This window comes from Papio anubis, chromosome 1 (assembly GCF_008728515.1).
Source record: "Papio anubis isolate 15944 chromosome 1, Panubis1.0, whole genome shotgun sequence".
Taxonomy (NCBI): domain Eukaryota; kingdom Metazoa; phylum Chordata; class Mammalia; order Primates; family Cercopithecidae; genus Papio; species Papio anubis.
Window position 1 is genome coordinate 213,819,527 of NC_044976.1, and position 14,689 is coordinate 213,834,215.

The window sequence follows — 14,689 nt, forward strand, 5'->3', positions numbered from 1 at the left end:
CGCCATGACACGGTGACACGGGGGCTGGAGCTGGGAGAAGGTTGGGGAGGTAGAGGCAGGAGAAGTTCCTGGAGGGCTTTGTGGCCCACAACAGTACATTTGAGTTTTACGCTATTACACACGCAATGGGTTGAAGGGTTTTATGCAATGGAGGACCCTGATCTGATTTACTTTTTATGAAGCTCACTCTGAGAACAGATTGTCTGAAGACAACAGTGGGAGTTATTGCAGAGAGCAGGGGGAGGCAATGGTGATCTGGGCCAAGGGGCAGCCGTGAGCTGGAGAAAAGCCGTCCCATGGGAGATCCAGCCTGGAGGGGGAATGCACGGACTTGCTGATGGATTGGACCCATGTGCTGGCAGGTCAGGAAAGGCATCAAGAGCTGTCCCGCGGTAAGCACTATGGGTGGAGGGTGGGGGCACGAGACTAGTTCAGGTGCGGGAAGAGTGGGAGCCGTCAGTGTGCCTGCCCCCCGACCCATGTGCGGCTCTGAGGACAAGCCCCAGAGAGCTGAAGACAGCCCAGCCTTAGGCCTCCAGGGGCCCCAGGGCCTGCTGTGCTCAGTTCCACCCAAACCCCCAGACTCCAGGCCAGGTCCAGACACCACAGAGCACCAGGAAGGAGTGGCCAGTAGAGGTTTGTTTCCATTTTCCCCAGAGGAGACCAGAGTTAAATAGGCCCCACAGTGAACAAAACAGATCTCAAACACACCCAGAAAGGGCAAAGCTGCTGGGGAGACAATCAGGAAATACTGGCGCCAGCTCTGTTCCTCTCTCCCCTGCTTCCTCCTCATCCGGGTTTCGGGATGGAAAGGGTTTTGGTTTTTTGTTTTGTTTTTTTGAGACAAAGGCTTGTGCTGTCACCCAGGCTGGAGTGCAGTGGTACGATCTTGGCTCACTTCAACCTCTGCCTCCTGATTTCAAGCGATTTCTTGTGCCTCAGCCTCTGAGTGCTGGGACTACAGGCGCCCGCCACCATACCTGGCTAATTTTTGTATTTTTAGTAGAGACGAGGTTTCACCATGTTGGCCAGGCTGGTCTCGAACTCCTGACCTCAAATGATCCACTCGCCTCGGCCTCCCAAAGTGCTGGGATTACAGGGGTGAGCCACCGCACCTGGCCTATTTTATCTGTTTCTTTATTTCCTGCCTGTCGCCACCCCCAGAATAATAATGGTAAATACTTCTGAAGCTCTTACTCTGTGCCAAGCACTGTCCTAGGTGCATCTGAACTCCTTTAACCTTCACTACTGTGAGTTCCGTATGAGGAAACCAAGGCACTGTGTGGTTAAATGACTGTCCCAGATCCCACAGCCAGTGACTGGCGGACATGGATCTTAAACTCACGTCTGTGCTTATGGTCAGTGCACTTTGCTGCATCTCCAGGTTAGCCCCCTGGGCCGGGCTTACTTCCCTTTCTCTGCAACTCACTATCATGACCTCTGCCTTGCAGATTACCATTCCCAGTAGGCCCTGTAGGCACGGTTGTTGAAAACATTAAAATGAATGAGTGAGCAAAATTATCCAGTCATTTATGTGTGGTTTGTCCCCTGGTGACTGATGGCACCTGAGCCTGCCCTTGTGTGGTTTTGCACAAGCATGTATCCAATTCATCCTTAAATGCCCAAGCCTCAGAGCTATGCTATGGAAAACCAGATTAAAATCAGCAGGGACACTGAATCAAAGTAAATGTTAAATGGTTCACACTTAGCAGTGGCCACATAAAATTCTTGTATTCATAATCATATTGGCTGGGCGCAGCTGCTCATGCCTGTAATCCCAGCACTTTGGGAGGCCAAGGCGGGTGGATCATGAGTTCAAAAGATCAAGACCATCCTGGCCAACATGGCGAAACCCTGTCTCTACTAAAAATATAAAAAGTTAGCGGGGTGTGGTGGCACACACCTGTAGTCCCAGCTACTCGGGAGGCTGAGGCAGGAGAATTGCTTGAACCTGGGAAGGTGGAGGTTGCAGTGAGCCAAGATTGCACCACTGCACTCCAGCCTGGCGACAGAGCCAGACTCCTTCTCAAAAAAAAAGAAAAAAAAATCCTATTATATACAACTGTTTCCTGGTGCCATCCCCTGGCCATAGGCTGGAGGCCTGTCACTCAGAAAAGGGCTGAGTGTGGCGTTGGTTTGTGGAACGCAGGATACTCCTGAAAAGATCACTTTAAGTGGGTTAAATTCAGTGTGTTGTAGAAGATCAAAGATACAGAATTCATGTGTGATTTAAATAGATTTTTAAAACTTCGATCGAAACAGTCTCTGAAGATCCAGAGGCAGCCGTGTGGCCAGCCCATCCTGCGTGGGATGATATTGAAGCAGCGTCATTTTTCTGGGGTACGACCCATGGTTCATTGCCTCACGCCAACGAAATCAAGGACGTGAACACACAAGGAGCGAGGTTAAGAGCGGAGGTTTGATAGGCTAAAGAAAGAGAAAATCTCTCTCTTGCAGAGAGAGGGAGGCCCAATGGGTCTTCTGGCCCCTGGTGAAGCACAGGTTTTATAGATGAGCTTGAGGAGGTGGTGTTTGAGGTCTGGTTTACGTAGGGCACAAAAGATTGGTTGGACCAGGTGTGCCATTTGCATAACATGAGAAGAACTGGTTAGGACTAGGTGTGTTGTTTGCATGGCATGTGAAGAAGCTGACCACCCCACCCTAATATTTTATTATGCAGATGGGTTCTCCGCCTGGCCGGGTCATGTTCAATTGCGTGTTTTTGTTTTTATATACAAAATATACACCACTATACACGTGGTGACAGAGAAAAGGGAAGATGGAGCCTCTATGTTGAACATGCCTGGCCCCCAGGTAGCCCTTTTCTATGGACACAGCTGCTGGCATTCACCCTGCAAGTTTCCAGCTTGCTTATTCATGTCTGCAGCTCAATTTTACAGGCTGCTCTTTGTTAGAAAAGAAATGACTTTGGGGCTGCTTTTGTTAAAAGGGAAATTCCGCCAAGGACTCTGTTGCCTTTTCCATCTGACTAAATAATTTCTGTCTCCTGTATCCACATCATCACCTTGGGAGATGTCAGCCACCAAGTACAAATGTCTCGTTTACTCTCATGTACTCATTAATGGAGAAGACAGTGTCATTTCCATTTTACTGATGAGGAAACTGAGGCTCCCCACTTCCTTGAGGAGATTCTTCTGGAGCTGGTAAAACCTGGGAGATGAGGGCACAGGTCTGGGGCTTCCTAGTCCTTCCTTTAGTTCCGTCTTCTGGACTTACTAGCTCATGTCCTTAGCTAAGTTATTTATTTCCCCCAAGCCTCAGTTTCTTATCAGGTATAGTGCTCACCACATTGTCTATGATTAGATAGTTGCCTAAATACGGCTTTCCTGACCAGATTATGAACTCCTGAGTGAAAAGACAATATTATCATCACTGTGTCCCTAGCACCTAGCACACTGGAGACACAAAAGAGCTCGCAGTGAGTACTTTTCATTGAGTTAAAAGCATCTTCCAGCCAACATTGCTGTGTCTTTATGGCTTTTCCTATTTTTTAGTGTACAATGTCTATTTGCTGTCTGCCCCAAAATGAGAGAATCACAGAGTTTGTATGAAAATAGCACCGGACTCCTATTTTAAAAAAAATCATCGCACATACCCTTGGGTGGCAGAATGCGACATGGAGTTTAGAGACCTGGGTTTGATTCACAGTGCTGGCACTTCCTCATTTAAGTGGACTTTACTATTTAAAAAGTCCACTTAACCTTTCTGGGACTTGGGCTATTCTTATAAAGCAGAGAGTTAATCAGGTCTACCTTGCGAGGTGACTGTGAGGATGAAGTGAGATCATTTCTGTAAAAATGTTCTGTGGAGCATGAGTCCCAACAGAGCCGGAACAGAGCAGAGTGCAGTCATAAGAGCACAGGCTACCTGGGGCTGTGGGGCCAGGCTCTGGAGGACAGACACCCCTGGCCTCTCCTATGCATGTTGAATTTTGACTGTGGCTAAGCCCAGATCCCGCTCCGGTTACAGCCACACTCCCAGGGAACGGGTTTGTTCTCATGTGGACTGAATACACCACCTCAAAGAGCCAAGCCATCAGGGACTCGAAATCATGCACGGTGCCTGCACCTGCCCAGAGCGAAGGAAAGGGCTTTCTACAGCTGGTTGAAACCCAGGTCAACAGAATCACTCTGAGCAGAGCCCTGAGCTGGGCTGGGCTCCACAGCCAAGTCTGAAGAGTCCACACGTGCTTTCACAGTCATTCGCTGAGGCTGGGTAATGCACAGCCTCTGGCCTGGCTAGGCATTTCCCCTTAGGAGGTCAAAACTCTCTTCTCCACCCAGCCAGCCCTCCCTCCACACCCATCTCCTTACGTGCACCTTCCCATTGTCTCTCCACTCTTCCCAAAACCTGCCAAGAGACGCTCCCAAGGGGTGGCGGCAGGGAGTGTTACTTGGTGCTGGTGTAAGGATTCTTTATCCTCAAACCAGCTTTTACTGACTGCTTCTAAGGAGCGGCGCTGAGTTTATTCACCTGTATTCAGCAGCTGTGTGTTTGTATGCACGCCATGGTCAAAACCCAGCCCACCGCCAACAGCCCAGCCACTGTAGAAACCAACGTCCTTTAGGTGGATTCTTAAACTGTAGTGTGGCCCTGGGGTAACATTCCAAGGTGGTGCTTCAGAAAATGGATAGGTGCCTAAGAAAGCTACGTGTCCCACCCCCGTGCATTCAGAAATGGCATTTGTTCCCTTTATTGTGCCAGTTCCTCTTTCTTCTTATGACTTAATACCCCATTGTTATTTACCAGCCAGGGCTCAGTCAGATTATCCCAGGCACTGAGCAGGCCCAGACAGCCTGTGGTTTTTCTGCAAATCAGAGCTCCCAGAGGTCCTCTTTGCATAGACAGAGACAGAACTCGCCCTGCTCAGCACTTGCCTTTCATACTAGACAACCGGGCCCACTCTGGCCCTCATACACTCCACTCAGAACCCAATTCTGTCTACGTCTTGGCGCCTATAATTCCCTTTGCCTGGAATCTCCTCCCCATCCCCTTTGCTTACACCGGTCTTAGATACTCCTCCCTCTTCTGTGTCCTATCGACCCTTTATTCAGATCACTATTTCAGCATGTGAAGAGCTTTTTGAGGACAAGGGCTGCTTCTTAGTCAGCTTTGTATCTGCAGAGCCTAGCACAGTGCAGGGTGTTTTGTGTGCGTTCGATAAATGTTGGTTGAGTCGAACTGAAGGCATAGTTTCAGTTTTCATCCATCATCTAACACATACTTAGTGAGATATTTTATGCAAAACGATGTGCTACTTTCTACTGACTCTGAATTTTTTTTTTTTTTTTTGAGATGGAGTCTCACTCTGTCACCCAGGCTGGAGTGCAGTGGCGTGGTCTCGGCTCAGTGCAAGCTCCGCCTCCCGGGTTCATGCCATTCTCCTGCCTCAGCCTCCCAAGTAGCTGAGATTACAGGTGCCCACCACCACGCCCGGCTGATTTTTTGTATTTTTAGTAGAGATGGGGTTTCACCGTGTTAGCCAGGATGGTCTCGATCTCCTGACCTCGTGATCCGCCCGCCTCAGCCTCCCAAAGTGCTGGGATTACAGGCGTGAGCCACCGTGCCTGGCCTCCTGACTGTGAATTTTTATGGCATCTACTGACTGCTCAGAATCTGTGGGACATCCCGAAAGACCCCACATGTCCAAGCATCACAAAATAAAGTCACCTTCCCAGTGATGGCCACTTACTGTGTTCCCTCTCTTGGGGAAAGGCAGGATTCTTTCCAATGCTCGAAGACGCAGCTTTGTCTTGGACACTTCCCTGTCTTTTACCCTCTATCCTATCTCCTAAAATATCCTCAATCAGCCCTATCCTCTCCATCCACATTTCCATCATATCAGAGCTTCATCACAGCCCACATAAAGCACTCCAATCGCGTCCTAAGCAGTCTTTCTATTTTTAGTCCGATGGTCTTCAAATTTGTTTTCTGGCTGGGGGCAGCGGCTCGCACCTGCAATCCCAGCACTTCGGGAGGTCAAGGCTGGAGAATCACTTGAGCCCAGGAGTTCCAGACCAGGCTGGTCAACATAGTGAGACCCTGTCTTTTTAAAAAAAATTGTTTTCCACATTGCCATCAAAAAAGATCTTTCTATATCATGTCATGAATCTTGTTAAAAATCTCACAAAGTAGCCTGGGCAACATAGTGAAACTACAAAATATATATATATATATATGCCAGGCACATGGTACACGCCTGTAGTCCCTCCCAGCTACTTAAGAGGCTGAGACAGGAGAACCTCTTGATCCTAGGAGTTAGAGGCTACAGTGAGCTATGATCACACTGCACTACAGCCTGGGCAACAGAGTGAGACTTCATCTCTAAAAGCAAACGAAACAAACAACAACAAACCTCACAAAGATTTCCTATCACCTCCATTAGTAGTCCTCAAACTTTCAGACACAATACCCCCTTTTAAATAACAGATATTTTGTAATACCTCTGCTATTCTTCTGAAATAAAATCTGTAAATAATATAAACCAACCACATATAATTTAAAAATATTAGGTTGGTGCAAAAGTAATCGCAGTTTTTGCCATTGAAAATAATGGCCCTTGAAAGTCATAGCAAAAACCCCAATTACTTTTACACCAACCTATCTCATTACAGTTGTATAACTATAATATAAAAGGAAAAGCAATGTACTATAAAATGAGATGTATTTCTGGCCGGGCGCTGGCTCACGCCTGTAATCCCAGCACTTTGCTAGGCCGAGGTGGGCAGATCACTTGAGGTCAGGAGTTTCAGACCATCCTGGCCACCATGGTGAAACCCATCTCTTCTCAAAACACAAAACTTAGCCTGATGTGGTGGTGGGCACCTGTAATCCCAGCTACTCAGGAGGCTGAGGCAGGAGAATAGCTTGAACTCAGGAGGCAGAGGTTGCAGTGAGCCGAGATCGGGCCACTGCACTCCAGCCTGGGTGACAGAGTGAGACTCCGTCTCAAAATAAATAAATTAATTAAATAAATTAAAATAGGTGTATTTTAAAGCGTAAAACCTGCGCACCGTTGCCCTCCAGCCTGGTCTCCCTCAGCCCCGCTGTATTCCACTTGTACCACCCACCCTTGTCCCACTCCCTCTTACGTTCACCCTACAGAAGCACTCCCTCCCAGTCCCCACATGTTAGCTCAATGATGCTCCCAAAACACCTCAAAATTCAGCCTCCAGACAGGGCTCGAGTCCCCCTCCCCGGCTTGCAAGCACCTCGTGCTTTGACATCACAGCGCTGCTTCACATTTAGTCTTTACAGACTTATTGTTACAGTTAAAAAAAAGATGAAATTTTGTAAACATCAAAAGTAAAAAAAATACAGTATGATGAGCCCCCATTTACCAATTCCCACATTTCTTTTATTATTTTTATTTTTATTTATTTTTTTCAGACAGAGCCCTCCATTTACGGATTCCCACATTTCTCGTTTTTCTTTGTTTGTTTGTTTTTGTTTTTTGTGAGACAGGGTTTCACAATGTTGCCCAGGCTGGAGTGCAGTGGCACAGTCTCAGCTCACTGCAACTTCTGCTTCCCGAGTTCAAGCAATTCTCCTGGCTCAGCCTTCCTAGTAGCTGGGATTACAGGCATGTGCCACCATGTCCAGCTAATTTTTTGTATTTTTAGTAGAGACGGGGTTTCACCATGTTGGCCAGGTTGGTCTCGAACTCCTGAGCCCAAGTGATCCGCCCACCTTGGCCTCCCAAGGTGCTGGGATTACAGGTGTCCACGGCGCCCAGCCCAATTCCCACATTTCAACCGTTATCAACATTTGCCCCACTGGTTTTATTTTTCTTTTATTTTTCCTTTCATTTAACTTTATTTTATTCCAGAAATATGCTTGCCCACCTGCTGGTTTTGTATATCCACTTATTTCTTTTTTCCTAATATTTTGAACTTAATACCTGATACACTAAATATTTCCTTATGAATCCTGAACATAAATAACATTTTATTACAGATGCAGGAGGTTGTGGTGGGAGGAGGGAGGCCTGCAAGGCCCATACACTCAGCTATGGTAGAAAAGGGTTCGTTATGCATGAAAAAGACTCTTACCAGGAAATTCCATGGGTTTTCGGGGCTCAGTGCCAGGAACTGGGGACAAAGACCAAATACGTTTTGTATTACGCCGCAGCTGGCATTCTTCTGGAATGAACTAATTGTAAGAACGGCTTTCTTCTCACTTGCTGCTCTAGTATATTCATTGCTCACCAAGGAAGAGACCTGCAAGGCTATTACCCTGGGCAGCTGGCGAGACTCCATTTTGATCATGGTGCAAAGAGAGCTCCCAGGTGAGACACCCTCCTCAGTCTCAATTTCCAAGAATGTCATGAAAGTTCCAATGATAAAAAGTGGTGGGCAGGGGGAAGATACACTACTCCTCATAATAATGATGACAGCAAAAATAAGTATTATTTAGTGGACAGAAGAGGTTTGGAAGGAAATATACCAAATTGTAAATTTTTTTTAATGAGTGGTGACATTATTCTTACTTTATATCTTACTGTTTTGAGACAAGGTCTCGCTCTGTTGTCCAGGCTGGAGTGCAGTGGCAAGATCTTGGCTCACCACAACCTCCACCTCCCAGGTTCGAGCAATTCTCGTGCCTCAGCCTCCCCAGTAGCTGAGACTACAGGCACACGTTACCACATCCAGCTAATTTTTTTGTATTTTTAGTAGAGATAGGGATTCACCATGTTGGCCAGGCTGGTCTCAAACTCCTGGCCTCAAGTGATCCGCCCACCTTGGCCTCCCAAAGTGCTGGGTTTACAGGCATGAGCCACTGCACCCAGCCCACAGGCACTTTGACCTTATTTTCTAGTTAGAGGAGGCTGGAAACCACAGGGGTTAAAAGCAGCAAGTAGAATAAATTACAAAATGTTTGACTTTGGGCAATTTTCATTTCTTATCCACGTATCAATTGCCTTATCTATTAAATAAAATAACTGGAGTAACATTCCAGAGCACTGTAAGCACTCGACGTATGTTTGCTATCCTTTGACTCAACATCTAGTATACATTACACATTTCTCTTAATTGCCTGTGACATAGTCGGCTCCTGGGTATCCTCCATGCAAGAAGGGAGCCACAGCATGTGTGGCTTCAAACAGCGCAGAGTCTAAATGTAATCAATGATCAAACAAGAAGTAGCTTTAAGGGCCATTCTGTTTTAATTAGATGAATGAAGTGGAGCTCAGAGAGGTGACATGTTTGACCTGGGGTCACCCCGTTAGTTGGTATAAAAGTTGGGCTTGGTGGCCGGGCACGGTGGCTCATTCCTGTAATCCCAGCACTTGGGAGGCCGAGGTGGGTAGATCACCTGAAGTCAGGCGTTCAAGACCAGCCTGACCAACATGGAGAAACTCTGTCTCTACTAAAAATACAAAATTAGCTGGGCATGGTGGTGGGTGGTGCATGCCTGTAATCCCAGCTACTCAGGAGGCTGAGACAGGAGAATCACTTGAATCCGGGAGGCAGAGGTTGCAGTGAGCCGAGATCACACCATTGCCCTCCAGCCTGGGCAACAAGAGCGAAACTCAAAAAAAAAAAAAAAGTTGGGCTTGAATCCATTTACATTTTCTGGTTCCCAGTTCAAGACTCTTTGTTCTAACTCAAATCCATACTATATTAAACTAGTAGGGCTATGTTTTCTGCCAGAGGATAGACAAGAAAGGAAATGACAGACCCCCACTGCCAGAGCTGCTCATGGCCCAACTCCACAGGACACCCTCCATGTTGTGTGAACCCTGACATCGCTCTCCTCCACTTCCCACCGCCACCTCACCTGGCACCCAAATATCAGTCCTACCAGAGGACGGCTCAATTAAAGGGAACCTTGATCTGAAAGACTTGTGCCTGCCCAAGGTTAGCCTTAAGTGGAAAACTCAATGCAAATGTCAGTCTATGAGCTCATTAAGCTTCTAGTTAAGAAGAAAAAGAAGACAAGCCAAACAAAACAACAACTAGGAAATAATGACGTTGTCAGGACGAGACCTAAGTTCAGCTCTTGTAGTCAAGGTATAACTTGATAGGTGTCTAACGGCTTACCTTCCCCAGATATATTCCTCCACCAACTTGATGTCCTTCAGTATTGGAGTCCTTCCTTTGAGTGAAAGTCTTGTCTTCAGAAGGGCATTGATGTATTACTTGAAAAGGGAGAATATTCTGGTGCTAGAGAAACACGCAGTCAGAGGTAGAGGCAGGCTGGCAGTCCAGCAGAGGCAATCTAGGAGCAGTCACCAGGGCCTGGTTCGGCACTCAGAGCCATCTGTGACACAGAAGTGACTAGATTGGTAGTGATGGTCACACAGAATCCGAATTCACAAGAGACTGATGCATTCCCCAGGCCGCTAATGTTTTGATTGACAGTGGGAGTCATTCTTTCGTAGGAAAAGGAGGACCCTCACCATCATTTAAGGCACCTACTTTACAAGGTCACGTACCCGATAAGCATGAAATAAGAACAAGTAGAGGTGGGTGGGTATTCTCAATGATTCTTTAGGCCCATCCTCAACAGAGCACCTTCCAATCATCCAGCATCTCAACCCGTTCAGTACCCCATGAGCATGGTCAGATGCTTGCTCTTGCTTTTTCTGAACGTCAGGCAGAGCCACTCCATTCTTAAAGTCCAAGAGCACACTCTTTCTTAAAGAAGGCCCGTCACAATCGAGGTTACCCAATCAGGCAAACGTAACTGATGATGAAGCAGTCTTCGTCTCCTCTGTGACGCTGTGTGATTAGTTCACAGCGATAAACTCACAGAAGGCTATCACCCCCTTTAGATTTAGATGTTCCTAAATCTCAGCTAACACTTAATAGTTTTCACATCAACAGCAGCTCATCTCACCTATTTTATAGTTTAAAAACATAAACGTGTATGATAACATTTAGAAAACATTCACAATCAAAAACGGAATGATTGAAAGTTACCCACAATATCATCACCCAAAGATAATCATGCAGAATCATCCAGATCTACATCAAAATAGGACGGGATGGGTATTTTGAAACCTTTTTATTTTTGGTAATAGCTGCATTGAGATAATTCACATACCATATGATTTATCCATTTAATTCAATTGAATGAATTCAATTCAATGCATAATTCAACTGAAACCTTTGTTTAAACATGTATTGTGAAAAAAAATAAAAATAAACATGTATTGTGGACTTTTTTCCATTTCAAAAGTTATAATCCTACTACATCATCCTTTTTTTTTTTTTTTTTTTTTAAGATGAGTCTCGCTCTTGTTGCCCAGGCTGGAGTGCAGTGGCGCGATCTCGGCTCACTGCAACCTCTGCCTTTGGGTTCAAGTGATTCTCCTGCCTCAGCCTCCCATGTAGCCAGGATTACAGGTGACCACCATCCCGCTCAGCTAATTTTGTATTTTTAGTAGAGACGGGATTCACCATGTTGGCCAGGCTGGTCTTGAACTCCTGACCTCAGGTGATCTGCCAACCTCGGCCTCCCAAAGTGCTGGGATTACAGGCATGAGCCACCGCACCCAGCCGTACAGCATCATTTTTAATGGTGGCGTGGCATTCCCACATATTTCTGTGTCATTGTCTAAATAATTTCCTGTTTTTTTGCATGCAAGCTATCCCACTCTTTTTATTATCATAAAAACACTTGGACAAGCATTCTTAGAGCTAAGTCTTTGTTGACATCCTAATTGTTGGGACAAAATATGTGCAGATTTTCAAGGTCTTGATATATATCACCAAAGCTGGGCCAGTGAAAGTACACTGCCACAAACGATATTTTGCCATTACATTTTGGTTGTTCTTTGCTTTTCTTTTCCAAGGGATACCTATTTGAACAGGGGTACAGGAAGGTTATAACTGATTTCAAGTCCATCAAACCCCAAGAGGCACATAGTGGTTAGTCTAACCAGATGTATTGATTCCTTTTTTATTTTATTTTATTTTATTTTATTTTATTTTATTTATTTCTTTGAGACAGGGTCTTGCTCTGTCACCCAGGCTGTGTCTCGGCTCTCTGCGACCTCTGCCTCCTGGGCTCAAGGGATCCTCCTACCTAAGCCTCCCTAGTAGCTGGCATTACAGGTGTACACCACCACACCTGGCTACTTTTTGTATTTTTTTGTAGAGACGGGTTTTCGCCATGTTGCCCAGGCTGGCCTCGAACTCCTGAGCTCAAGCGATCTGCCCCCATCAGCCTCCAAAAATGTTGGGATTACAGACGTGAGCCACCACACCAGGCCTGCACTGGTTCCTTGAAGCAACAAACATCCACAGAACAGTTACACTGGGAAAGGGCACCAGGGACCTTGGAGCACGGGGAGTGGCTGTGCATGGGCAGATCCAGTGGAGAGTGTGATATGCATCACCTCCTGGGACCTGTCATTGGAGAGAAGGAGGGATGCTAAAGGGAAGAACAGAGAACAGAAGTCCCTGAACCATCTACTACAGCTTTGCCAGGGCTGGTCTTCCAGCTATGGGAGTCTTGTCAATACTCTCTTGTTAGCCTCATGGCCATTTCCAGGGAATGGATTCCAGCTGGTAAGAAAATGGACGGCTTTTTCCTACTGGGTTTTCAGCAAACTGTTTCTGTTTCCATTTAGACCGCTCATAGACTTGACAATTCCACCCAAGAGAAAATATCACTATCAGCCTCAATTCGACCAACAAACGCTCATTCGATACATTTGCTTTCGAAGACATTCAAAGCCTGCTGAGCCGTGGTATAAAGAAACCACTTACCAAAGAGACTATTCTCTGCCGTTCTATGAGATTGGTAAGTCAGGCCAACTGCTCTTAACTCTCTGAGATTAACCTTGCCTGGGCCACAGATCAGCATCTCCCATGGGCTCGCTGTCTCAGGGAGCCTGTCTGGGACCAGTCGAGTTGGAGGCATGGATATGTGTGTGTGTTTCTGCGTGCAGGAAGAATTGAGGGGGCCTCCCAAGGCGCCGCCCTATCTAGCTCCCTGCAGAGGAGACTTCAGGGATGAAAATGCATATATCCTTTTTAACACACGGTCTCAAGTCTGACCACTCTTTTCTTTTTTTTAAATTAGAGACGGGGTCTTGCTATGTTGCCCAGGCTGGCCTTGAACTCCCGGCCTAAAGCAATCCTCCTGACTCAGTCTCCTGAGTGGCTGAGACTACAGGCGTAAGTCACTGCACCCAGCTAATTGCTTAATTCTTTTTTGTAGAGATGAGGGTCTCACTATGTTGCCCAGGCTGGCCTCAAACTCCTGACCTCAAGTGATCCTCCCGCCTCAGCTTCTCGAAGTGCTGGGATTACAGGTGTCAGCCACCACACCTGGTCTTCACTGACTCCCTTGTCACATGACAAAGTCATTATTGTACCTAAACATAGTGTTAACGGAACTTGTCTTATTCCCGATTTCAAACTTTACAACAATGATTTGACATTTGGAGGTATGCTTCAGACATTCTAAGTTCCCCTTGTAATATGTGAGGCTGCAGCATGTAAAAAAATACTGAAAGGGGGCTGGGCACGGTGGCTCCTGCCTGTAATCCCAGCAATTTGGGAGGCTGAGGCAGGCAGATCACCTGAGGTCAGGAGATTGAGACCAGCCTGCCCAACATGGAGAAACCCCATCTCTACTAAAAATACAAAATTAGCCAGGCTTGGTGGTGCATGCCTGTAATCCCAGCTACTCGGGAGGCTGAGGCAGGAGAATCTCTTGAAACCAGGAGGCAGAAGTTGCCGTGAGCTGAGATTGTGCCATTGCACTCCAGCCTGAGCAACAGGAGCAAAACTCCATCTCAAATAAATTAAATAAATACTGAAAGGGACTGAGGCTCCCGACATACAGGACCTTGGGGGAGGACATGTAGACACCAATTTAAACATTGCTGTGTTCCTGCTGTCACTGGTGCTTTGAATTTTAGTTCTTGGGATGCATTACTTCATTGACAGACTTTTTTTTTTTTTTTTGAAATGGAGTCTCACGCTGGTGGCCAGGCTGGAGTGCAGTGGCACCATCTGGGCTCACTGCAACCTCTGCCTCCTGGGTTCAAGTGATTCTCCTGCCTCAGCCTCCCGAGTAACTGGGATTACAGGCCCACACCACCATGCCTGGCTAATTTTTGTATTTTTGGTGGAGACGGGTTCTCACGCTGTTGGCCAGGCTGGTCTCGAACTCCTGACCTGAAGTGATCTGCCTGCCTTGGCCTCCCAAAGTGCTAGGATGACAGGCGTGAGCCACTGCGCCTGGCCAACAGACTTTTAAAATGAGTAAACCTCAATATTTTGGAGGCTCTTACACTGTGGTAGGCACATATTTAGTCCTGAAAGCAGCTCCCTGAAGTAAAGTCCTACTATTTTCCCAATTTTACCGTAGGAAAAGCCAAGTCAGAGGCAGTTTATTAATGAGCCCCAGGTCACACAGCTAGGCGGTAGGAGAAGCAGAATTCAGCCCCAGGTCATTTCAAGCTGTGCTTGAAGATACACAGCCTCTGTCATACCTGAGTGTCACCTGTACTGCTATTTATGTAATAGTTTTCTTTAAAGAGAGTCACTTTCTATTTACTTAAAATATGGAATGCCTGGGCTGGGCCCCTGGGCCCCAGGGAATAGCAAATACAGCCATGAGGAAGAGCAGGACGGGGCGGGAGAGGTGGATCTTGGGGGAGTTGAGCCAAGGATAGGGGTGGCAATAGATGGAACCACCAGGGGAG

General features: G+C 46.7%; 1 protein-coding gene across 3 annotated transcripts in view; it reads left to right on the forward strand.

The window, feature by feature from the left end:
- C1H1orf100 (chromosome 1 C1orf100 homolog) overlaps window positions 1–14,689 on the forward strand; it is a 40,614-nt gene that overhangs the window by 14,447 nt on the left and 11,478 nt on the right. Inside the window, exons 3-5 of one of the 3 annotated variants that reach the window (XM_017953295.2) lie at window positions 183–392; window positions 8,213–8,308; window positions 12,602–12,774. In XM_017953295.2, coding sequence (XP_017808784.1) covers window positions 322–392; window positions 8,213–8,308; window positions 12,602–12,774 — 340 coding nt within the window. In that variant the 5' untranslated portion in view covers window positions 183–321. The remainder of the gene's footprint in view (window positions 1–182; window positions 393–8,212; window positions 8,309–12,601; window positions 12,775–14,689) is intronic. The other 2 variants (XM_003893681.4, XM_009196188.3) reach the window with 2 other exon arrangements.